This window comes from Mesoplodon mirus (assembly GCF_964341445.2).
Source record: "Mesoplodon mirus genome assembly, chromosome: 2".
Taxonomy (NCBI): domain Eukaryota; kingdom Metazoa; phylum Chordata; class Mammalia; order Artiodactyla; family Ziphiidae; genus Mesoplodon; species Mesoplodon mirus.
In genome coordinates, this window is record NC_138977.1 from 151,486,421 (window position 1) to 151,513,893 (window position 27,473).

Below are 27,473 nucleotides of genomic sequence, written 5' to 3' on the forward strand. Positions count from 1 at the left end.
TTACTAGCATCTTCGTAGAAGAGATCATCGTGAGATGCAGGGGAACACAACGGCTTTCTTAATACTGTTAGTGGAATCATTTCTCAAAAACCCATATCAAGGTAGTAATATTTTAAAACAGGAAACTTCTGAGGTTAGACAGTCAAAATAAGGTGTAACATAGGAATTCCCTGGCGGTCCCGTGGTTAGGACTCTGCGCTTCCACTACCGAAGGGTGCAGGTTCAATCCCTGGTCTGGGAACAAAGATCCCCACAAGTCGCACAGTGCTCCAATTACTGGAAAAAATAAATAAAAGCAGGCATAATTCCTGGTTATGCCATTTTAAAAGTTCTAGCATCCTAAAACCCTCACACAACTCCATATACCCTCCAGTTACCCCATTTCTCTGCTCTGACTGCAACTTTTCAAATAATTGTCTACACTGGCCATTCTTTATTCTTCACCCCTTACAAGATACTTCTCAGTTTCCATCCCTTCATTTGAAAAAATGGAACATGCAATATTCCTGTTCCCAAGCCCAGCTGATGCACCTGCCCTTTCTCTCAGTGCCCAAGCAGCATTTGATATCATTGACTCCTCTTTCTGGCTCTGGTGACACCACATTCTTTGGTTCCTCGAATTCCTCCCCTATCTGCTTCTTTTGGCCTGTTCTCTACCCCCGACTTCTGAAGGGCAACACTTAATTGGGCTTCTCTGCCTGTCTGCTTCCTCAGGGGGATCTCAGCTGGAATAATTACTTAAATTACTATTTACCTACTACTGACTCCTAAACTTGTACCTATTCTTCTCTGAGCTGTAGACATATATCCCATCACCTACTTGGCAGACATCTTCATTCAGGTTTTTTTTTTTATAAGTACCTCAAATTTAACTTTACAAAACAGAGCTCTTAATTTCCTCCAACTTCCCAAACCTGTTCCTCCCACTACATTTATTAAGTCAGAAACCAAGAAGTTATCGTCAAGAGTAGCTGTAGCTGCTAGTTTGGCTGTCATACTTCCATAGATTTGGCCAACAGAAAGGCAATGAACTCCTTATTACTTACACAGACAGCAAAAGCAGGACCAGTGAGGAGTCAGTGTCCCGCATCCCTGGTCGCTAGGGATGTCCGGAGCTAACACTGAACCGGGGGGGCCAGATGACAGATGCCTTCAGTGGAGGGTAGCTCTGTTATTGAGGAGCTAACTCTAAACTCCAACCAAGCAGTCTTGTTAGCCTACATCTGTACCTGAATGCGGGTGAGGCTGACATCCCTTGCCTCGCTGGAACCAGGGAGTAGGATGAGAAACTGCCTCACAGCAGCCTTCTGCAAGCCAGGGAGGCAGATGATAAATGGACTTGTGGTGGCTCCTCTAAGACTGCCTGTCTTGCCATGTTCCAGGAAGGATCGTAGGGGTTTCTGTCAAGACTTGGGTCAGGCTATGGTTGAGTGTTGGCTATGCATATATACAAAAGTGAGCAAGGTCGCCAGGGCACCATGCTGAATGCATTACCCTACAGTTAATGGGCAGAGGATCTGAAGACGTTTTTCCAAGGAAGACATACAGATGGCTAACAGGCCATAAAAGGATGCTCAACATTAATCATTAGGGAAGTGCAAATCAAAACCACAATGAGGTATCACCTCACATCTGTCAGGATGGCTATTATCGAAAAGACAACAAATAACAAGTGTTGGCAAAGATGTATAGAAAAGGGAACCCTTGTGCACTGTTGGTAGAGATGTAAATTGGTGCAGCCACTATGGAAAACAGTATGGAGATTCCTCAAAAAATTAGAAATAGAACTACCATATGATTCAGCAATTCCACTCCTGGATATTTATCTGAAGAAAACAAAAACACTAATTAGAAAAGATATATACACCCCAATGCTCATTGCAGCATTACTTACAATAGCAGAGATATGAAAGCACCCAAAGTGCCCATCAATAGATAAGTGGATAAAGAAAACATGGTGTGTGTGTGTGTGTGTGACTATTACTCAGCCATAAAAAAAAATGAAATCTTGCCATTTGTGACAACACGGGTGGACCTACAGGGTATAATGCTAAATGAAATAAGTTAGAGAAAGACAAACACTGTATGATTTCACTTATATGTGGAATCTAAAAAACAAATGATCAAACATAACAAAAAAGAAACAGAGTTAAAGACAGAGAACAAGTGGTTCCCAAAGGGGAGGCGGGTAAGGGGAGGAAAGAAATAGGTGAGAGAGATTAAGTGGTAAAAACTTCCAGTTGCAAAATAAATGAGTAATGGGTATGAAATGTACAGTGTGGGGAATATAGTCAATAACTATGTAATAATATCTTTGTATGGTGACAGATGGTAACTAGATTTATCGTGGTGATCATTTTGAAATGTATAGAAATACCAAATCACTATGTTGTGTAACAGGAACTAACATAGTGTCGTAGGTCAATTGTACTTCAAAAACAGACAAACAAACAAACAAATAGAAAAAGAGATCAGATGTGTAGTTACCAGAGGTGGAGGGTAGGGGGAGAGGGAATTTGGAGGAAGGCAGTCAAAAGGTACAAACTTTCAGTTATAAGATAAATAAGTATTAGGGATGTAATGTACAACATGATAAATATAATTAATACTGCTGTATGTTATATATGAAAGTTAAGACAGTAAATCCCAAGAGTTCTCACCACAAGAAAAACAAATTTTTTCCTGTTTCTTTAATTTTGTATCTATGAGATGATAGATGTTTACTAAATTTATTGTGATAATCATTTCACAATGTATGTAAATCAAATCATTATGCTGTACACCTTAAATTTATACAGTGCTCTGTGTCAGTTATATCTCAATAAAACTGAAAAAAAATCTTTTTGGTCTACCTCTAAAGGTAATCTGTTCTGCATTCCTATAGCAATTATCAATCCAAGCCACACCATGTCCCTCTGGGAGTACTATACATATATCCACTTGTGCCCTCCTACAGCATATTCTCTACATAGCAGCTAGAGGAATTTTTCAAAAATGCAGATCTGATCACTGTACACTCTGGCTTACAAAAAGTCAGTGGCTTCCTATTCTACATCAAATAAAATTCACTCTCCCTAACACCCTACCAGATACAGTAGATTCTCCAATATTTGCTGAATAAATGTTATTTCTAGTGTTTTTCATAAACATACAAAGCAAGAAAATTGATATCCTTTTCTTAGCAGTTTAAACACATTTTCAAGTTTAGTTCCATCCTGCTTTACCAATTCATTCCTTTTTGTCTTCATAGCAGATTTAATAAAATAATTACAAGCCAGGAGTCAAAACTGTTGCATGTTTATGGAGTAAAACTAGTATTAATCAAATAATTTATTATTCTTAAATGTAAAAATGTGTTTATTCACAATCTTTGAGAAGTTACCATTCCTTCAAAAAATTCTTTATGAACAAAATGCCAAGAAAAATTACAATAGTAGCTTATGCCAAACCAAAAATATACATCTGATGTATACAAACTTTAAAAAGCATAACACAGGCAACGTGAATATAGATTATCTTTAAAATATTTCCAATGACATAGCTACAACTTAAATTATGTTGAGACATAAATAACAGCATTACCTAATATATTTACATATTTAAAGTGTCATATTTATTTCTATGAGATAAAAAAAGGTGACAAAACTATAGATGTCATTGCCCAGCAGTTCAAATATTGAAAGGGCCACATGATATTTTTAAAGTATAGCAAGAACTTTAAGTTACTATTTATATCTGGACCTTCCTATATTTTCGAGAACATGCACTGTCATTGTTGCAAGAAAAAGAAAAAAAAACACTACGGAAAAATTGAAAAAACAGTTTGCTTACTAAAGTCATATTCAATCCTCAGCAAAATCAAGACAAGCAATCAGGGAGTGTCTTATATCCTTGGCCTTTTAAATTGATACGTAAACTTTAGAGAAAAGAAAAGTTAACTGTATATTGTAAAATTCAGTTATATATATTGATTCACTTAGTTCCATCCCATTAAAGCACGTTGTATTACAAGGCAAAGGAAAGCTTAATAAAATCAATGGATTCTTTCATACCAGAAAGGATTTTATTTACTTTGAAATACCCGTATTACCTTTTTCAGGTTTTCCTTTCTTAATAAATCATGCACAGAGAATATGTTCTGTGTAAAATCTTTCAAGACCATTCATTGGAAATACAGAATTTTTAAAAATGACAGCTAGAAATTTACTATATCAATTAAAGTCAATATTCATTTATAGTGGCACAGAAAAGGAAGTGAAAAACCCAAGTATAGGGCTTCCTTGGTGGCGCGGTGGTTGAGAGTCTGCCTGCCGATGCAGGGGACGCGGGTTTGTGCCCCGGTCCGGGAAGATCCCACATGCTGTGGAGTGGCTGGGCCCGTGAGCCATGGCCGCTGAGCCTTCGCTCCACAACGGGAGAGGCCACAACAGTGAGAGGCCCGTGTACCGCAAAAAACTAACAAACAAACAAAAAAACCTAAGTATATATATTTCTTAAATATCTTTTGATTACTCACTTTAAGTGTCCAAACTCTGAAAGATTATTTTAATATATCACATACTTTGTTCAGATTGAGTCAACATTATTATAGTAGGATATGCAACAAGTGTAGAAAGAAACTGATACTTTGGCCTTTCTTTCGGGTCATCTACTCAAATTAATTGTGCTTACTATCACATAATAAAATTTAAGTAAGTCATAGGAATAAATAATGCTGGAAAACGGAACACTATTCTGAATCTGAATCTGGCAGTCCCTCCTCATGCTCCCTTCACATCTGCTGAGCATTAACACAAAATGCCTTAATACTTTCGCAGTTAGCTACTGAAACAGAGTTAAGAAAGCATTCAAGGTGAAATTAATAAAACTATTTTAAAAGCTGAAAATCTACAAACAGTAAACAGGATTCTATGAAGAAAAGAGTTAAAGAAATTTAATTAATAACATGACAGAACCATTAAATTGTTTTTGAAAAGCAGAAGGCAGATGATGAAATTGCACTTAATTCTGAAGCAATTCAGATATAACCTATCATTCCTATTCCTAATAAGCATTTATAACATGTTTCTTACTTCCCCTCTTACAAAAAGGCTCAGCACAACCATTTATACATTCTAGTTGGCTTTAAACATTTGGTCATAACTGATAAACAAGATCACACAATTTTTCCCTACCGTTTTTGTTGATCCACATCATATTGCTTTAGGCCAGAATCAGACAGTTCTAACACAGGATTTACAAATCCAGAATACTCAGAATTGCCATTATCATCCACTTCGGCACTAACAAAATCATTCTCCCACTCCAGCCCGTTGGAATCATCAGAGGCAGATGTAGGATTACTTCCAGTCTTCTTGCTGCTATACTTAAGTGCTGCCTGGAGAATGTCTTCCTCTGTTTTGGAACGTTCTCTCATTGGAAGCATTCGATTCATTCCTATTATATGGGCAGGGTTATTAGAAATCTCAGTAAAGATTTAAAGAGCTATATTAAAAGACTTAAACTATCAGACTTGATTTGTGAATTAACTTAAAAAGTCAGTCATATGGAAGGCTTTCTTAAGGGAAATGTTAGGGTATAATCCTACAGTGAACATTAATACTCAACAAAGGACAGTTTTGATACAACCCTGGTAATCTAGTAAGACGAAATTTCTGAAGAGCCATAAGTAAAGCAGAATGCATGGAGGATTTCAATTGCTATTAGTCTTATATGGCCAAATTAGTGTGTCTGCAAAACTTCTTTCCTACCTAGATGACAATTTCATTTCTCAGAGATAATAATAACTCTAATGATAACAATATACATATTTCCAGCACTTACTAGGTTCCAGTTAACGTTGTTTGCACTTGACATATATTAACTGATTTGATCCTCAACAACTCTGCAGTTGAGGAAACTAGGGCAGAAAGAGGAAAGTGATTTGCCCAAGGTCACATAGCAATAGAAGTGGTGGGGCAAGAAACAGATTCCATGCAGTTCGGCTTCAAAGTCTGTGCTCTTTTGCTAGTCTGACTCTAGTATAACAAAGTAGAGACATTTCTAGGGGAAACTGTTCTAGATCTAATTCTGAACAGAAAGAAACTAATCAGTAAAGTGAGTGTCAAAAATCTTCGAAGAGAAAAACATTATTTTGGCAGAAGGAAGAGAAGGAGGACAGAAAATAAATTTGAATTTGCGAGTGCAGAATCAACACTGCTAATAGAATTAAAATCTGGGAAAAGGGATTATAAGAGAATATCTCTAGACACACCCAATAATTTTGTTTTCTGAGCTTAAAGAATCAGATCCTACAATAATAAAAGAACATTTAAATCTAGGGACTTCCCTGGTGGTCCAGTGGTTAAGACTCCATGCTCTCAATGCAGGGGGCTGGAGTTTGATCCCTGGCCAGGGAACTAGATCTCACATGTTGCAACTAAAGATCCCACATACCACAACTAAGACCTGGTGCAGCCAAATAAATACATTTAAAATAAATAAATAAATCTATCACTATTGTTTGTCACTCCCCTAAAATCGCACACTCAACCTAGCAAACTAAATCATCCTTATAGACACAATAAAAATATGAGCTGGAGACTAATATAAGTTTGTGGATTTGTATTTAATAGAATAATATGTCTAAAGGAAGCTGGATTAGACATCATCAGGTTTCTAGAGGGTTCTGTCCTCTACCTAGTCTAGTTTAATAATTCTGTTATAATAATTTGAATAACAAACTTGAAAGTCATGTTATCTAAAAATTTGATTAGCATACAGCGAGGATGACAAATCAGGAGTTAAAACACCTGAAAGGCTTTAGATCAAATTGAACAAGATGCTAAAATAAAAATAAATTTAAAATCTAGATTGGGATATAAATACACAATAACAAAAGTATAGGGTTGGGGAAACAGTGTTTAGCTGAGAAGACTTAAGTAAATTAACGCAATCTTTGCTAAAGTTATTCAGTTTCTTTATTGATAAAACAAATGGCTCAACTAGAGGATATCTAAGGTCTATTCCATCTCAAAATTCTATGAAATATTTAATACTGAATATTAAAAAAATTAAAGTTCCATATTCTGTAACTGATTCTTCCTTTTGGGATTACCTATTTCTTAAAATGAAAATAAAGACTTGGGCCTTATTCAATGAAATAGCTGAATATTAAAAAAAAAAATTAAAAAAAAAATGTCCACATTTAGCTATAATTTTGAGTACCTGCTATGTGCCACACTATGTACCGGGTGTTTTATATAAATTTTATTTACTCCTCCTAACATTGATTTAATTTGTTCAAATATTTATTGACTGTCTATTATGTGCCAAGCTTTTTCAGACCATCAGTATATAATAGTGAATTATCATTCTTCAAAGTAGGTTTATAATTCCCTTTTTATGATGAACTAACTGCAGTTTAGAGAGATTAAGAAACCTATCTAAAGTACTATAGCTGGGAAGACATACCAGGTAAAATTCAAACTCATGTCTGTATTATGGCTTTTGTACTACCAACAGAACTAACAAATTGCTTATTTATTATGAACCAAAAGTTAATTAAATTTTGGCTTTAGGTTGATCACAAGCGGGCAGTTAATTCCTACAGAGTAAAATGGGCTGGATTACAAAAACCTTAAAATGAGAAACAACATTTATTTTCTAAATCTCAAGAAACACTAAGAACTAAGCAACTTTCAGACTTCCCTGGTGGCACAGTGGTTGAGAATCTGCCTGTCAATACAGGGGACACGGGTTTGATCCCTGGTCCGGGAAGATCCACATGCCGCCGAGGAGGTAAGCCTGTGAACCACAACTACTGAGCCTGTGCTCTAGAGCCCGTGTGCCACAGCTACTGAAGCCCGCACTCCGCAACGAGAAGCCATCGCAGTAAGAAGCCCATGCACCGCAACAAAGAGTAGCCCCCGCTCGCCGCAACTAGAGAAAAACCCATGCGCAGCGACAAAGACCAATGCAGCCAAAAATAAAAATAAAAAAAAATTCAGAAACTTTCTAAACAATTTACAACAAATGATAAAATATAAGAGTCTAAGAAATTTTTACACTGATTTTTCAAGGCCTTGCATTCATTTCAGTTTAAATAAAGTAAAATACAAAGTAGATTTCTATAAATTAACACAAATTAATTAAAATATTCAGGTAAAATTGTAAATATAAAATACCTTCTTCATCTTCCCATTCTAGATCTAAAGATGTGCTGTCATCATTTCCACTAGTTGATTTAGTTTTGGTCAATAAATCACAACTGCTTTCTGTATTTGGTGTCAAAACTGTGGCATCTGATGAGAGTCCTATAATATACACCAAATACAATTAGATGTGGTGAGCTATACTCTTTTACTACAACCATTTATTTTGCAATAATTACCTCTCTTCAAATCATAACATCATAAAAAACAATTATTGAAATCATTACATTGGTTAGTTTCTGTTAGAAATAGTATAAAGGGCTTTTCCTGCTTTCTTTTTACTTTTTTTTGCCATATAGCACACTACACATGCAAATTTAAATGAGTTATAAATTTTTCAAATATGATGAACTCTAGGCAGTATTTTTAATAGTCAATTACAAAAGGGGGCAAAAAAAATGAAAAAATAAAAATGATAAATGAAAAGCAGCCTATATTTTCAAAAGGAACCACTACTACGCTTCCATATCTGGGGAGCATAGGTTCTGACTTCTGAAACTTGGAGAGAAGTTTAATCTTGTAAATTAATTTGTAGTAAGTAAAATAAATACACTTTTGTGTACCTACTTCCCTTTTCTGGGAGGAGGAGAGGTGAGAACAGAGTGGAAATGGAAAAAAGAATTCCTGATTCCCTATACATATCTACAGAAATAGCCTGAGGTTTTTCTTTGCTCCAACTCCTCTTATTTATTTATTTTTAAAATTTATATTATTGAAGTATAGTTGATTTACAATGTTGTGTTAATTTCTGCTGTACAGCAAAGTGATTTAGTTAATAGATATATATTCTTTTTCATATTCTTTTCCATTATGGTTTATTATGAGACATCGAATATAGTTCCCTGTGCTATACAGTAGGCCCTTGTTGTTTATCCATTCTATATATAATAGTTTGCATCTGCTAACCCCAAACTCCCAATCAATCCCTTCTCCTTCCCTCCTCCACCGGCAACCATAAGTCTATTCTCTGTATCTGAGTGTGTTCCTGTTTCTCCAACTCCTTTTTAAAAAGGAAAGATAAAATTGTATAATTAAGAACTAGTTAATTGACTTATTTGGGCAACACAAATTGAAGGGCAGAAAGTTATTCTAGAAAAACAGAGCCAGGATCTTCAATTATCTGTTTAATGTGGCATAAAGTAACCTTAAAATGAACGCAGATATTTTAAAAGACTTACTACTACTTCGAAAAACTTCATACTGTGACTTTATATTTCTCAAACAAGATTCAAAGTCATCTTCTGGTTCTGAACTGTAATAAAAGTGAAATAATTTTTTTTATATATTCATAGTAGATACAACATAATTCATGCTTAAGTTAAATGATGGCATTTTGGTTTGAAAAGGTCTATCCCACACAAATTCATAATTGCTGTACAATTAGAATAACCTAGTCAAAACAGGTCTTACTTTTCCTAATGCTAGTAATAAACTGAAAAATAATAAGATTTTGGTTAGTCTTGTAGTCAAAATCCAAAGCTTAGCCATAAGTCTAACTTGTAATTTACAATAATGAAGCATGAACAATTTTCTTTGAGTGAGTAGGAAATACTCCTGGAAATGTGACATTGAAATGTATCTTCTAAAAAATGATCACACAGGGACTTCCCTGGTGGTTCAGTGATTAAGACTCCTTGCTCCCAATGCAGGGGGCACAGGTTTGATCCCTGATCGGGGAACTAAGGTCCTGCATGCCCCATGGCACAGCCAAAAAAAAAAAAAAAAAAAAAAAAGATCACACATAAACTTTATTATAAGAAAAGAGAGGAGCTAAGGAAAACACAAACAACCAAGGCATAAACAATTTATCCAAAGGCATTCAGTGTGCTATTGCATCATATTCTGTATGAAAGGTGTGACCACTCTTAAGAATGCAATAAAGTCAATTTAAAATAAATGATCATTTTCCAACATAAAGAAAGCAAATGTTCTCAGTATTCTTACAAGTGTCTTCAAGAAGCAATCATTTTTTATGCAACATATACACATGAATATGTATATAAGCATCCAGAGGTGTACTGTGTTCTCTTTGGAAATAATATTTTCTACCACAAAGGGAAGAAGTATATTTCACTATTTACCTTTGATATTCTCCATTGTTTGAAGGATGGTATTGCTGCAAAACTCTCTGTCTTTCTTGCTTTGGAAACAATGCAACACAAAATCACTCTGTTGTAAAATCATGTTTTTTAACACTAATCATGCAATGCCAAGACGTGTTATTTTCTAGTTTCGGGGAAAAAACACTTTAAAAGTTATTCCATTGAAGTTTTTTTTCCCTTAAATTAATCACTGTTCACTTCTATATCCTCTTATTCATGGGTAGAATTTCTCTCAATTTTTAAGTGGTCAGAATATTCATACTGTTATTAAAAAATAACTTTAAAAATATATATTGGTATATCTGACTTCCTTATTACACCTAAGAGCTTCTAATAAATGGAAAGATGAGGGGTAAGAAAGTAATAGTTGAAACAGTATACGAAGTTCTAGTCTGGGTGAAATAAGTAGCAATTAAACAAAAGATCTAAAAGACCTGGCTGGCTTGACTCAGAAATAATAAAAACAGAGGATTCAGAAAACCTATCAGAGTTATGGCTCTGACAGTTATTACTGTATGTCCCTGGCATGTCCTTTATTTTCTGTTTCTTCATCTGTAAATTACAGATGGCTATAATACTGTCCTAGCAAATTCATAGGGCTACTGTTAAAATCAAATGAATTTGCATGTATCTGTGTATCTTTGTGTCAGCATATGTGTACAGACTGCTGTGTGTTCCCATATCAATATTTATTCAAGGAAGAAAAAACTCAGGAACTCAGATTTTGCATATGGAATCATTTTAGTCTTTGAAAGGTGAGCAGCAGAGAATTTATTATAGCAAAAAAAGATGTCTAAAGTATAACCAGAAAAATACTTTCCTTTCTTAGTGGAAGGTGAGTTAATTTTTAAACTTTCCCATTACTTAGAACTTACTAAAAAATAAAAATAAAGAAGATACTCCCTAACATAATCTAATTAATCTGTTGAAACACCAAAAAAAAGAGAGAGAGAGATGAAGAGCACGGGTCCCATAGAAATCACACAGAAACATGATACATGATTTTTTAGTTCATCTAAGCTACAACAATTATTATGTGACATAATCCTTGTACTACACTTCAGTTAACACTGCAGTAGAGTTCACACAGGCAAAAGATGGAGGAAGATACTAAATAGAAAAGTGGCTAAGCAGTGCTTGAATTCTGGCTCTGCCATTTATTAGCTGTAGGATCTTAAGTTACTTAACATCTCTGTCCCTTGGTTTCATCACTTATAAAATGGGGATTAAAAACACTACCTTTCTCCTAGGATTGTTGTGACGATTGAACAAGGTAAAACATGTAAACTAATCAGAACAGTTACTGACACTTAGCCAGGGCTCCATAAATGTCTATTATTAATAGCTGTCTGGCATTATGACAATGCCATGTTTGAATACAGCATGGTAAGATACGATAAATCCGTTGCTTTTTCTGATAATACATCAAAGATTTCCCAAGACCCAAACTCCTAATCTCCCAAAGACACAAGTATAAAGACGAGAAATACAGAGTATTCCTATGGGGCAAAATCGCTCAGCTTACCCAATTTTAGGAAGTATAAGAAAGTCTAGCAGTTCAAGAAATTGTTAAAAAAAAACAACTCACAAAAATAAACTAAAAAATGCTGCAGAAATGATATTTAAAGGTTAGTTTTGCAATGTTTCATCTAAGAGTATATTTATTTTTCCAAAAGAATGCTGAATTTTGGAAAAGTATAAAGGTCATTTTTGGGATAAACAAAAATTAGCTTCTGGTAATTTAAAGCTAAACAGCATTCAGCAACAAGCATATAATTTGATGTTATTTCTAGCTGTTAAAGACCAACTAATTTGCCTTTAAAATTCCTAAGAGTATAGGAATAAATACATTTGTTGTTAAACAAGAAGCCCTTGATTCTAGGGGGAAAAAGTCCCAACTAAGATTTGTCAAAGAAAATCAGGAGAAAAGCAGCCCTAATATATGTCGGGGTCTTTTCCCCTCACCTCCAAGAGCTTTCGCTGCTTTGCTGCCCTGGCTGCTTCACGCTGTGCAGCGTATAAAGCTTCTTCTTCTAGTCTTAACTTCTCTTCTTGTAAGGCTAACTGTACATGAACAAAACAATAAGGATTAACAAAAATCAGAACCTGTCTAACTGCTCTAAAAATAAAATGTTTCTATTTATAAAATAAAAAATAAATTATTAAAAAAATAACTGAGCTCTACAAAGCATAATAGAATTAAATTGCTGTGATTTCTCAATTTCTCTTTTTACAAAATAATTCAAATGATATCAAACATGTTACAGAATTCTTTAGAAGTTGAATTATAAAGTAGAGCATCTAGTTTGCATAAATACAAAACTGTTTCTTTCCTTAGAATATGCAGTGATCTTCATTCTCAACAATCGTTCCAATGCCGATCACCCTGATTAGTTTCATGGTTTGGGCCCTCCTTAGTCCAAGGTCTTTAAAACTAAGGTGAATCATATCACTGTCTACCAAAGCGAAGTAAGCTTTCACAAAGTTCATGGTGCATTGATACACATATCCTGTATTTTATTACCATCAAGTTATTAAAAAATTACTTCCAAATTTAAGTTCCTGCCATTCATAATAGCATACGAACTGCTTTAATGATAATCTACTACAAGTCAAATCAAATTTAAAAATCAAATTTCAACACAATATTTTTTTTTAGCCTAATATTAGCATCTATTGTGTAGCTTAAGTTAATGCTGTTGAAATCACTAATTGGTACTAAACAGACTATTTTTAAATGTATAATGGAATATGACTAATTCCATTTAGTTTGGTGAATGTAAAACTGTAATTACAGGCCACCTCTGTAAATATATTAAAGTAAATATAACATTTATGATTGTTAGAAGTACTTGGCTCATTTACTGAGAATAAATAAAGCCACGACAAAAAAAAAAGATTAAAAAAAATAAACCACTTATTGTGAAACAGAGTAATTTTTAAAGTTAGTTTTAAACACAAAGGTGCATGTATCTTGCCAGAGTCCCTACTTGTGAATTCAGAAATTATATTCAGAAGAATGTATTCTCTTCACTCATTGGTAGCATATGATTTCTGATAAATTGAACCAAACTAAACCAAATTATTATAGGCTGGAATAATTTTTTAACTTTTAAGTCATTTTCACCTCTATATATCTAAATTTAGGTCCAATGACCATTCACATGCAATATATTATTTAATGACACCTTTCCCATATAAACAGAGACTTTATGATAATATATACTTAAGCAACATAAGACTATTTACCTCTTTTTGGATTTTCATATCAAGATCTTTCTGTTTTTCAACAATAGAATCATAATGCTTCTCTCTTAGGTCAACAATTTCTTCCTCAGTAAGAGGCCTACAGAGAAAAATAAGGCAGAAAAAGAAAGGAAAAAAAAAAGTGCTGATGAGTACAAGTTAAATAAAATACTCATAAAATCAGTGAAATTATGAAATTTTACTGTCAAAAATGTATTAAAGCAATTTGATGCTATGATTTCAATTGTTAGAGTAAAAAAATCATACATTCTAATACTTGTTATAATTTGGTATATAAGTTGAAATAAGATGATATACTATCAGAGTACTTTTTTTTTTTTTTTTTGCAGTATGTGGGCCTCTCACTGTTGTGGCCTCTCCCTTTGCGGAGCACAGGCTCCGGACGCCCAGGCTCAGTGGCCATGGCTCACGGGCCTAGCCGCTCCGCGGCATGTGGGATCTTCCCGGACCAGGGCACGAACCCATGCCCCCTGCATCGGCAGGCGGACTCTCAACCACTGCGCCACAAGGGAAGCCCCAGAATACCTTTTTTTAGCCCTATAATCAACTTTAAAGAAATATGGACTCCCTTTACTTTGGCTCTTCAGCCATCTGACTATATCCCAAAATGTTCATCATAAAATACAAACTTCAGTATACTATACTCTGATCTCAGCCCTCATATCATTTTGGAACTCGTAACTCTCATACCCACTGCCCTATTTATCCTGCTCAATCCCTCTAACCACTCCAGGCCCTTGATCCTCCCTTTTCTCTCAGTTTATCGATCCTGATCATCTCCTGGCTTTACTTCACTTACAACCAGTGTGGACTCTGTGGCAAATCTGAAGTACTTTTTTACCCACATAACTCGCCTTCCTGCACACCTGTCATTATGCCTTATTCACCCAGATTACTCATTCTCTGACCTTGGATCATTTCCATGATTAGCTCTTTCTGCTGAGAGCTGTGAGAGAAAATCCAACATCTGTTTGGCCCTCTGCCCCTAGCAATAACCCTTTACTTATACATGGCCAACTCTCTCTCACATCCTAGGCTAACTACTTCAAAATCTTCACAAACACACTCCTTAAGTTCTTCATTCAAACTCTTTTCTCTTAGAAGTCAATTTCACCCCACTCTGAGACATGACGAGCATGTCTCCAACCATCAAATCCCTCAATTTCTTGCCAGTCCTCCTCTTACCTAAGTCTATTCTCCCTACTCTTCCCTCCTTCCTCTAAAGAGGTGGTATTCCTTAATTTGTTCAAGGTCACCTGTCACACTTATACTTGATTCATTCATCACGGATGCTACCCCGCACCACCTTCACTCCAGAGAATTCTGTGGGACATTGCACCATCAATTAGTACCTCTTTTCTTTAGTCTACTCTTTTTGTCTGTTTTCACTTCTCTTCCTTGTGAAGATTGGAAGAAAGGAAGGAAAGAAAGGAAGAAGGAAAAACTTTCATTTGACCTATACCTATCTCTAACTACTGCTCCCTCTCTCCTTCCCAGTTCAGCCAAAATGTCTGAAATTAAAAGTTTATTGATAGCACATCTAGCACTTACTATGTGTCAGGTTCTTTTCTATGCACTTTACATATATTGACTGATTTTAATTCTCAAAACAACCCTGTAAGGTAGATACAGAGATCATACATATGAGGGAAATGAGATGAAGACAGATTATGTCCAAGTAAGTCATATAGTATGTGGCAAAGCAAGAATCTGAACCCAAGTAGTCTAGCTCCTTGCTCCTAACAACTGTTTCTCTTCCCTTCTATGTCCTTACTTCCCATTCTCTCATCAACTCACGACAGTCTGCCTCTGCTTTCATCGCTCTACTAGCTCTAACAAAGGTAATCAATGGCCTCTATGTTGCCAAATATGAGACAGTTTAAGTCCTTATAATATTTCTTCAGTTTCATGTGGCAATGCTGACCATTCCCTCCATTCCATCTGTCAGTCTGTCTCTACCTCCTCCCTTGGCTTTCTAAGCTCTCCTGGTTCTTTTTGCCCACTGCTTCTTGGCTATCTTCTGAATCCTCTTCTAGTGTCTGCCTATTCAGTCTTCAGACCAACTGCTCTCTCTCCATGCTCCAATCACCCCACTTCCTCTCCCTTCCCCAACTTCAGGTCTTGATAATTATCATGCTTATAACCAGCCACGTATAAGGTAATGTCTCCTCCTACTTTTGTTCCTTTAGCCCTAATTTCTGCCTAGGGCTTTTTGTTTGTTTGTTTTTTGAGGTATTACTTATATAAAGTAAAAAACATGATTAGTAAAACAAGTTCTAGAATGTCATAAGGAAGCAAAAGGGGGATAAAGTTTTATAAATTCAAAGAAATGTACTTATCAATATTAATATATTAAAGTTTTTTAAAACTAAAATATACATAACAACTTAGGTTCAGTAGGAAAGCACTTAGGCACTTATGTAAATTAAATTCTTTAATGTTCAAAACAACCTTTTGAGATATGTTATTATTTGCCTCAATCTTATAGAAAGAGAAAACCAAGGTCCTGAAATGTAAACTGTTCAATGCCTCAAAGCAAGCAAATGACAGAGCCTGGATTTTTAGAGAGCTTCTTATAGTTCACATAGAAGTCATTTGTTTTATTAAAAAAAAAAAAAAAAAGCCTTACCTATGATTGCTTCCTGGGCTTTCCCCCTGTGCAAGAATTAATTAAACAATTATACAAATTTCACTAGCTGAATTCTATTTAAGGCAAGCCAATAAATTTTTTTTAATCAAAATATTTTCTACTTATCTATTTTACCTTGGTAATAAATTTCACTATTAAAAGTGTTTTAAACAAAAACCTTTAACATATTACTATTTCTCAAAGGCAAAATTTAGTTTAATATCTATCTTAATTATATAGCAACCAACTGTTGGACATTTCCTAATTTTTTATAACAAATATTTACCCTACACCAAATGACCTTCTGGGTTCAAGATGGTACTAGACAACATATTCTCTCTGTTCTCATCATTTACAATTGATCTTCATTATTCGCAGATTCCGGATTTGAAAATTCACCAATGAGTTAAAATTTATTTGCAACATCAAAACCAATGCTCCCCTCACTCTTATGGTCATTCATGGGCAGGCATGCACAGAGCAGCAAAAAATCTGGTTGCCTGACATACACATTCCCAGTTGAAGTAGAAGGTGATGCTCTGCCTTCCTGTTTCAGCACTCTTACTGTGCTCTCTTTGCAGCCTATGCAGTGTCACTTTTTGCATTTTTGTGCTTTTTAGTTCCTGATTTTGCTGTTTAAAATGATCCCCATGTGTAGTGCTGAAGTGCTGTCTACTGTTCCTAATCATAAGAAGGTGTGACATGCCTACATGTGCCTACACATACATGTGTTAGATAAGCTTCATTCAGGCATGAATTATTAGTGCTGTTGGTAGTGAGTTCAAAGTTAATGAATCAATAATATACATTAAAATAAGGTGTCAAACAGAAACATAAAACAAGGTTATATATTGATCAATTGATGAAAATGTTGTGATCAGAAGCCTGTAGGAAGCTAATTCTGTATTTCTCCTAGGAGTAATGTTCCAGTATCCACTAATTCAGTATTCACGGCAACTTCATAGAATTTAACTACCACAGATAACGAGACTGCTTTTGTTCTCTTTCCTGGGATTCTGAAATTACCTATAGTTTTTTCCTCCAAAGCAAACTGTAACTACTTTCAAGACTGATTTGGATTTATGCATTTCTTACATATTTGTGCTATTCACATCTCACAATTAAAATATATGACTAAGTAACAGCAGAAATAAAATTTCAAATGGTCCAAATTAACTTAGGAAAAAGCACTACAAAGCAGGATGTGACATTCAACTAAACCAAACACTAACTATGACATGAGAGAGGAAAAGACTGGTTAGCAAAACAAACAAACAAACAAACTCAAATCAAACAAAACGCACCTTAGAAAAACACTTGGAATCACACATTCTTTTAAAAAGCTGTATGATGGGGGGATGAACTATATTGAAGGTTAACAGAAATCTTACATTTAGTACTTGTCAGAAACTTTAAAAAATATCATGTTAAGTGTTTGTTTAAAAAAATACACAAAATTAATGTTACTTCTGAAAAGGGAAAGAAATGAGATTCTATGAAACACTAAAATATTTGGGAGAAATTTTACTGGGAAACAAAAGGCTAAGACAGGTCCTCAAATATATTCTACCAGATAATAATAAATATGTATTACTATTTTAAAAATTGATTTATACCCAAATTAATTTGGGAAATGCTAAATTGGACAAGTTTAAATAATTTTCTTTAACAGTTCTTTAACAATTTCTCTAATAGTTCTTTTTTTTTTTTTTTTTTTCTGTACGCGGGCCTCTCACTGTTGTGGCCTCTCCCGTTGCGGAGCTCCGGACACACAGGCCCAGCGGCCATGGCTCACGGGACCAGCCGCTCCGCGGCATATGGGATCCTCCCAGACCGGGGCACGAACCCGTATCCCCTGCATCGGCAGGCGGACTCTCAACCACTGCGCCACCAGGGAGGCCCCTCTAATAGTTCTTCCCAGAACCTTTAATATGCCAATTTACACTCTGAGACTAGTATTCTATACACATTCTGGGAAATGCTGGGCTAAAGAATAATTTAAATTTGGTTTAATACATTTTGCTCTTTCCTTAGAAAACAAAAATTATGAAGAAAAAAAAAACCTGCAATGCTCTTCTAGTCAAATTCACTTTAGAGATGTGGAAAGTAGGCCCAAGGCAGGTTAAGTAATTTACACAAACTCATATAATTAGTTTAGCAAAGTTGGAAATTAACACACAAACTAAAACTCTTCTAACTATACCTGTGCATAAGAAATATATACCATATTTCACTAATTCTAAAATGTACTTTTTTTCCCCCATTTTAACATTTCTGTACTTGGGATGCATCTTAAAATTGATTTTTAGATGAGGTGAAATACAAAAATCAACAAAAAGAATAACTTATTTAAAAGATAATGGCTAAAGTCAGAAAGTGATTGCAGAACAAACATGTATAAATTCTACCCTCAGAAATCTATAAAATCTATGGTCAAACAATGGGTCTACTCTGGATTGTTGAGGAATTTTACCTTAGGTAAGATGGCAAGATGTTAGAAATATCTTTTTTTAAAGTTTCTCAAGTTCTACAGAATACTTTAAAAACCTGTTTTATATATATGTATATATATACACACACACATATAATATATAAATGATGCATGAAACTATATATAATATATATATAGTATATATAGTATTACATATGTTAAATAATAGAAAATTCTGAATAATTTGCTAATATAAATTAGTAAAAGAAGGAAACGATAAGGGACTAAAAAGTAAAAATAACAACTAAGAAGTAAAAGTTCTAAAATAAAAGATAATATAATAAAAATTAAAAAAATAATTGTCAGAACTTATGAGATGACTAATGAGAACAAATATGGATTTTATACTGCTGTGAAAATACTTACTTCATCACTTTCTACAAGATTCTCAAACTGAAACAACAAGAAAGTAAGTGTTAGGATGAATATTTGTCTAAGGTACACATCTCATAAAAAATTATACGGTGGAGTTGCTCAAAATCAACTTGCTGTTTTGATTCTGCCACACCTCTACTAGGGGAGACCAATGATCTGTCTCTAGAATCACTGGCTACTATAAGCCACTATAATTGATAGAAGTGTACCCTCTCGCTCAGTTGTGTAGGGCAGAAAAAAGACAAAAACAAACAAAAAACCCCACCACTTCTTTTTTTTTTTTTTTTTTTTTTTGCAGTATGTGGGCCTCTCACTGTTGTGGCCTCTCCCGTTGCGGAGCGCAGGCTCTGGACGCGCAGGCTCAGCGGCCATGGCTCACGGGCCCAGCCGCTCCGTGGCATGTGGGATCTTCCCAGACCGGGGCACGAACCCGTGTCCCCTGCATTGGCAGGCGGACTCTCAACCACTGCGCCACCAGGGAAGTCCCCCCACCACTTCTTAAGTAGAAATAACAATTCTACTAGAAGAATGGGATCTTAATCTTTTGCAAACTTGTTCTCCCTATTCATGCTTCCCCCACCACTCCAATTCTCTCCCTATTCACTAGTTATCAGTAATATTAAAATATAAAGAGTCCATACTAAATTTAGGTACAGAGCCTTCCCCGTACTTAAAAAAAAGCGTCTCTCCTGCCCTTCCGAAGGTAGTTTTATTCAATCAGATTTACGACTCTACTTACCTCTATAGTTAAGTGCTCACCTCTTGAGCATGTTCTAAAATACTTGGATCTGGGAAGAAAAACAGGAAAACAACTTTAAAAATTACAATCAATCCTAAAACTGAGTTAATATAGTGGCATAAAAACATTTCCTCAAAAGCAACTTTAAATTCTCCAATGTATAGTATCTTATATTTACAAAAAGGAACCACTAAACTTACATAAGAATATAAACACTCCAGATTTTTTTTTTTTTTTTTTTTTTTTTTTTTTGTGGTACGCGGGCTGCTCACTGTTGTGGCCTCTCCCATTGTGGAGCACAGGCTCCGGACGCACAGGCTCAGCGGCTGTGGCTCATGGGCCCAGCCGCTCCGCGGCATGTGGGATCCTCCCGGACCGGGGCACGAACCCGTGTCCCCTGCATCGGCAGGCGGACTCTCAACCACTGCGCCACCAGGGAAGCCCCTAAACACTCCAGATTTTTAAACTTAGTTGTGGGTTTAGAAGTGTTCAGTCAACCAATATTTTTCTATTGGTCCTAATATTTACTATACCTGTAATAATAAGTTAATTTACTGTATTTACTACATAGAACAGAATACAATTAAATTTAAAATTTTATCTCATTATTTTTACTGTATCAAGAGAAATATCTTGTTAAAGTACTGCTGTGTTAAATAATGTATAAGAGCATGTTCCCAATTTTGTTAAACATTTGCAAAACAACAAAAATCTAAAAAAGATACATGCCAATATGCTAAGAGTAGTTATCTCTAGATGGTGGGACCATATATGTTTATATAAAGCTTAGGTGCTTTTTATTCTCATCCCATGCCTGCATAAATAAAAGAAAGAAAATGAAAAACAATATACATCACATATACATCAACCAAATAATCCATTACATTAATTTTTCCAACTAGGGTGAAATATTGACTTTAATTTAATTTCTCCTCACAATGTATACATATATCAAATCACCACAATGTATACTTTAAATGTCTTACAATTTTGTCAGTTATACCTCAATAAAGCTGAAATTTAAAAATTCTAGTTATTATCTTCTGCTCCTACTAGTGAAACTTACACATAGTCAAATAAGCATCTCCTTTGTTATATCTGCTCCAAAGATATCACATTCTATTAACTATATGTCCTCTAACTATTATAGTATGAAAGCTGGTACAGGACAGAGCCCCTCTAGCTCCTTTACTACTGGAAGTACCAGGAAATTTTAAGACTTTCACTTATAACGTGGATCCTGTTATTGCTGCCTAAATTGATGGCATAGAAGACCCCCCATCCTCCCATGGGGATCCAAAATCACACTGTGGATTCCTAATGTGTCAGGACTCTTGAACAAAAAGCACCCCTTTGAGAGAAGGGAAGAATCCTAGGGTTAGGACAGGTCAGAATGCTTTGTATTATGTGTGTATGTGTGCAGAGGTGGCGGATGGGCTTAGTAAAAGAGAATGGTATATTATCATGACTAAGTTTTTATTACCATAAAGAATAAAAAAAGCAATTTTTCCTGTACAATCTTTATTTGCTAACAGATACAAAGCAGTTTTATTGACCATTAAGAGATCATTGGTAAAAACGGAACATTTGGTATTGTCATCCCATAGACCTAATAATTCGTGGAACATATCCAATATAAATAAAATACCCCAATTCTCTAGGCATTCTTTTATTTTCCCTATTTCTCAAATAAAAACAGAAATGAGTTGAGGCTTCCAGTAGCACTGTGTTCTGGCATTAGGATTCATGCATAAAGTGCTATACGCTCTCCCTCAGCAACCATCACTCTCTTCCCTGAATGAAGAGTTTGTCTCTGATTAATCTATTTCCTCTTCCAGGCTTACTGAATGATATAACTGAATAGTAAAATAAAGTTTAGTAATACCAAGCATCCCAGTATAAGCCATCAGTGTGACTTCACTGCTGAAGCAAAGCCTGAAGCTAAGACTGTCTCAATACAAACCAAGGGAAGTAACTGTTGCACTACACTTACATTAGATGGCAGAGTACTAATGTGTTCTGTCCCAATTTTACACAGATATATAGCTAACTTCAGCAGAAGCCCAAGGTGTTGGCTGTTGTAAATGTCTATCTTTTCTGTCCCCTCTCTCCACATCTAACTATGGTGAGGACAATCATGCTCTTGCATGACTCTGACTCCCTGATTATCTGACCAACCTAGATCATAGCCATCCCCCAGACCTCATTTGATTGGTTCAGGGTTATACAGAAACTGAGCAGACATATACCCTCCTGAGAGCTCTAGGGAGCTGCTATGGGTTATACTTCTGACAACCTGCAAAGAGGAATGAAATCAATTGAAAGAGCGTTCTGACAGTGTTGAAGTCATTCCTAAGGACCAGTTGCATCCCTGCCCTGCCCAGTTTCCTTAGTACTTGACAAACCTAGTATCCTTATAAGAAATTCTACCTTTTGCCTATGATAGTTTGATTTGGGTTTCTGTCCCCATAACCAAAGTCCTGTCTAATAAGTAAACAAGAGTCTAAGAGATAGAATGACAAAAGAGCAAATTAAAAAAGTAGCAAAAAAAATTTTAATGGAAAGAAAACAAAAAAGCAAAATAAGTTTGGAAGAAAACTCAAGCTTTCCTTTTAGGACAGATTAGATTCAGACCTTATTACTCACAAAGGGCACACACTGACTCCTACTACCATAAATGCTAAGATTATATTGATAGATTAAAGTAATCGCAATTTGGCAAACTCAGGGGTAACATTTTTATTAGAAGAGCTTTATCCTGGAATTTATCTGAAAAGAAGATGAGAAACTTTGTGATACATATTTTTTTTTGCGGTTGTGATACATATTTTAAAAGTAATTAGAAAGCCAGTTTTTGAAAGTATCCTTTCAGATTTCAGAGTGCTCTCCATTACTTAAGCAGTAAATGAAAGAAACTGAAACTAAAATCTTTCTGTATTATTGGATTCTTAAAAGCCTAACACATTTCTAATGTGACTTTTTCAGTATTTCCCATTATAAACTGTCCTGACAGGAATAAAGATGCAGACGTAGAGAATGGACTTGAGGACACGTGGAAGGGGAAGGGGAAGCTGGGAAGAAGTTAGAGAGTGGCATGGACTTACATATACTACCAAATGTAAAACTGATAGCTAGTGGGAAGCAGCCGCATAGCACAGGGAGATCAGCTCGGTGCTTTGTGACCACCTAGAGGGTGGGATAGGGAGTGTGGGAGGGAGACACAAGAGAGACGATATATGGGGATATATGTATATGTATAGCTGCTTCACTTTGTTATAAAGCAGAAACTAACACACCACTGTAAAAAAAACAAACAAACAACTGTCCTGATATTTTGTGTTTTCTTTTAAAAAATTTTTTTAACATCTTTATTGGAGTATAATTGCTTTACAATGGTGTGTTAGTTTCTGCTGTATATTAGTTTCTGCTGTATATATTTGCAGGTGTATTAATTATGGTGAAAGTTGAGCTGCTGAAACAGGTTCCAAAAACAATAATTTAAAGAAAACAGAAATCTATTTTCCCTCTTTTTAAAAACAGTCTAGAGCTCTCCAAAGCCATCCATGGACATTCCTTTATACACAATCCTTATGCCCCTGAGAGCTGTCTCTAAGTAATGTAAGTTTCTATATAACCATTCTACTATTGCTGATGTTGTGAAAGTAGACTCAAATATGTAAAGGATATTAAAAAGGTAGAAAAGATAGGCTATCATACTCCGAATGATCGTGGCATGTAAAGGAATTTGGAAAAGCTTGAAAGTAAAGAGGTACAAAAGTGGCAATTCTTGCATATATATTTATTTGTCAGTGTTGTGAAGGCAGATATCAAAGCAATCTTTTATTAAGGATAAAACCAGTCTCATCAAGAATAGAATGAAAATGCAGTTTTTTATGCTTCTACATGTTATTATGGAAAGCAGGCAAATACTCATATCAAAGTGACTTAAGTAAAAGATAACTAAAAAATTCTCATAAATCCTACATTGTTATTGTTCCTTTTCTTCATATTCTCCTGTATAGTATCTGTTAAAATAATAGTCTTTCCTTATATCTTCTGTTTGACATTATAAAAAAATAATGAAGAACCATGGTAAACTGTTCCACAGTCTATTAAAAATTAAAAGCTTCCCAAGACTCTTCTTTTCTGGACAAAAATTGGAAAGGTTACAAATAGAAGCCTGGCAAAAACTATTACATTGAAGATGATGGACACATTGTTTTTCAATTAGTATCAAATACTTTAGTGAAGATTTAAGCATTCAAATCTCAAGGAATGAGCTATCAACAGATTTTCCAGGTAGAACAGCATCAACATAGGTGGTAATAATAAAGTAATAATATTTACTGTTAAATAAGCCCCTCCCTAATGAAGGCAAATTTAGTAAGACTGGATGTTCAAAAAATTTATTGTGTTCCTTGGAAGAGACAAATTTTCCTGTTAAACATGTTGAAGATGGAAAACGTCAAAAAAAAAGAGTCACTGTCCTTTAAGAGGAGCCTGATTTAGAGGAGACCAACAACTAGAAGGGATCTTAGAGGTCTTTTAGTTCTTTCTCGTTCATCTGCAGTCTGTGAGCAGCATCTGTAATTGTTGACCACCTTCTTCTTTCAGAAACTGTTGCCACTTATGTGTCTTTGATTTTGAACGTTCTAATTTTTCTTAATTCCCTGGATAACTGAATGACAGACATAGCTATGTATTTATATTTAAAGTACAAAAGTGAGTAAAAATTGACCCACGTACCCAGGAGGTTTACAGTCTAATGGGGTAGACACACAGGTAAATTAACAACTACCATGCTCTGAAAGGGGTATGTTCAGATGAAGAGCATCAAAAATCAGCTGAAGGAGAAGGAATTAGTCAGGCCCCCAAGTAGTGGAAAGGAATGTTTCAGGGAGCAGCAGCTACCAAAGGCAAAGGGGAATGAAAAGATCAAGGCTGCATACATTAATTCTGTCAACAAGTATTTACTAAACATCTACTACATACTATGCACATAACTTGGAGCTGTGTATTCAATGGTAAGCAAAATAGGCATGAACTTGTTCCTTTACACTGAGAGCGGAAGACAGACATTAACCAAATAATCACACTATTTCAGGTATAATTATAACCTGAGGAAGTGCTGAGAGGATAAGGAAGATGGTTTTATCAAGGTGTGAGAACTCATCCCCTGAGGGTAGGAAACAGGTTGGGAAGACTTCTGTGGGAAATAATCCTTGAGCTGGCATCTAAAAGATGAGTAGGAGTTATCTAACTAAAAAGGGAAGAAACTGATTCAAGGAAGAGTGTGGCACAAATGAGGCAAAAAAAAAAAAAAAAAAAAAAAAAGACAAGGAATAGATAATGTGAGGTCTTGAAAGCTACATTAAAGATTTCAGTCTTTATCCTAGAAGTATGGTAAACCACTGAAGAAAATGGTAGGGGACATTCAGAACTTGACAATGTGGATTTGGAGGATGAGTGAAAGGGAGAAGTTTATTATGATTTGCAGGTTCATGGCTTTGGTAACCGTATATTATTTTACTACTCACAAAGTAGGACACAAAGTAGTAAAAATGGTAGGGGCTTTAAAAAATTGAAGAAAAGGAGTAAAGAACTGTGAGCAGGAAAGAAAGATGAGCTCAACTTTACAAACCGAATTTGAGGTTATGTTTGATACCCAAGGGGAAATACTCAGTAGGCAATTAAGATATTCAGGGCTCAGACTGAGATGACTGAGCTCATTAGTACGCAGGTAGTAGGTAAGTTCATGTGTTTTCCTGCCATCACCCAGGGAAAGTACATTAAGGAAGGAAAATATATTAAGGAAGAACAGAGTGAGATTCAGAACACAGCCCTGGGGAGTCTTCAAGGTACAACACAGAATGTTCAGGAAATTCATATCCATTTAAGTCTGCTACTGTTTTCCTTCCTAACTTCTGAAATTTCAAGAGAAATATCTTATGCTTGTACATTTCTCAAAGCTGACAAACATGCAGAAAACCAAACTGAATCATTCAATAATGACTACTGATTAGTATATTTTGGCAATATACATTATGATAAAATATTTAAAATTCTCATTCTCTATACGGTCTCTTTAAAAAGTAAGTCAACAGGGCCTCCCTGGTGGCGCAGTGGTTGAGAGTCCGCCTGCCGATGCAGGGGATACGGGTTCGTGCCCCGGTCTGGGAGGATCCCATATGCCGCGGAGCGGCTGGGCCCGTGAGCCATGGCCGCTGGGCCTGCGCATCCGGAGCCTGTGCTCCGCAACGGGGGAGGCCACAACAGTGAGAGGCCCGCATACCGCAAAAAAAAAAAAAAAAAAAAAAAAAAGTAAGTCAACATAAAACTGGTAGGATATATATTTAACTATGTGAGTGATGTCAAAGTTAGGGCATTATCCTGAGGAAAAAAAAAAGGAGAAAATACTGTTCCCTAGATTTTACAAGTTCTTAAATAATACTCATTCATTCAATAAACATGAGATACTAAAAATGAAGAAAGATAAAGATAAAACATAGTCTCCGACCTTGAGAAGCTCTCAACCCATACCATGGTATATACCAGGAGGCAGCAGACTATGGTCCACAGGCCAAATCTGGCCCAATGCCTGTTTCTGTAAATAAAGTTTTATTGGAACACAGTCACATTCATTTATTTACGTATTATCTATGGCTGCTTTTGTGCTAAAATGGCAACGGTGAATAGCTGCAACAGACACCTTATGGCCTGCAAAGCCTAAAATATGTATTATTTTTTACAGAACAAAAAATATTCTGTAAATATTTTTAAAAACCTTTACAGAGGTTTTAAAAAATATTTTTAAAAACCTTTACAGAAGAAGTTTTCAATCCCTAATACACAGCAGATTTAGGCCTGTAGAAAATATTACTGCCTCAGGGAGATAATATTGTTTCAGGGGGGTTAGAGCAGGTTTTGCAGGGAAGGTAATATTTAAGGATAAGTAAAAGTTCACCAAGAACAGGAAAAGAAGAAAAATATCACATACAAAGGCACAAGATGAGAGAACACTGTATGTTAGGAAAACAGAAACAGGTATAGTCCAACTGGTATACAGGCCATTGGGGATGTACCAAGTGAAAGAATGGCAGAGAATCCTTTCACTAATTCCCCCTGCCTGTGCTGCCACACTATGTGCACAAGGAGTAAAATCTACAATTTTAATGCTATGCTCTAAGGAAAATATAATTAGAAAATGCAATTAGCCTGGTAAAATAGATTAAGGTTAAGTTATCTTGTCAGGAGTCTGAACTTCATACTACTCTGAATTGGAAGGTTATCATTTATCAAAAAAGTTAAAATACTATAAGGTTTATGAATGAGTTAAGTTTTTTGAAATTAGAATAGAGTCATTGTTTTCCTTTTAATGTTATTCTGATTTGTATTCTGACATGATTTTCTGAATGAGAGAACAAAGAGTAAGATCATACTCTTTACCCAAATGCAGAACTGCATATAATCCTGAGTATTCAGATGGACATTATGTTGCATGTTTGAATGCCATGCACTCATCATCTGTCACAGAAGGAAAAAAAGGTTGAGCAACTTAGCTGTAGGAAATAGTTGGCAGATGGAAATTGTTAGGCAAGGGAATGGCATGATCCAGTGTGGTTTTTAGAAAGCTTAGCTCTACTGATAGGAAGGGGCGATGGCATGAAGTGTAGCGATA

At 35.4% G+C, this 27,473-nt stretch overlaps 1 protein-coding gene across 5 annotated transcripts in view; it reads right to left on the minus strand.

The window, feature by feature from the left end:
- Positions 1–364: 364 nt before the first annotated feature.
- The window catches only part of AP1AR (adaptor related protein complex 1 associated regulatory protein), a 31,468-nt gene continuing 4,359 nt past the window's right edge, over positions 365–27,473 (minus strand). Inside the window, exons 1-11 of one of the 5 annotated variants that reach the window (XM_082641195.1) lie at positions 20,525–25,765; positions 19,796–19,844; positions 19,048–19,074; positions 17,495–17,553; positions 16,191–16,216; positions 13,544–13,640; positions 12,260–12,358; positions 10,274–10,332; positions 9,371–9,444; positions 8,166–8,294; positions 365–5,436 (exon numbers count right to left, since the gene is read on the minus strand). In XM_082641195.1, the coding sequence (XP_082497321.1) occupies positions 5,171–5,436; positions 8,166–8,294; positions 9,371–9,444; positions 10,274–10,332; positions 12,260–12,358; positions 13,544–13,640; positions 16,191–16,216; positions 17,495–17,521 (777 nt within the window). In that variant the 5' untranslated portion in view covers positions 17,522–17,553; positions 19,048–19,074; positions 19,796–19,844; positions 20,525–25,765 and the 3' untranslated portion in view covers positions 365–5,170. Of the gene's footprint in view, positions 5,437–8,165; positions 8,295–9,370; positions 9,445–10,273; positions 10,333–12,259; positions 12,359–13,543; positions 13,641–16,190; positions 16,217–17,494; positions 17,554–19,047; positions 19,075–19,795; positions 19,845–20,524; positions 25,766–27,473 lie in introns of those variants that run through there. The other 4 variants (XM_082641196.1, XM_082641193.1, XM_082641197.1 and 1 more) reach the window with 4 other exon arrangements.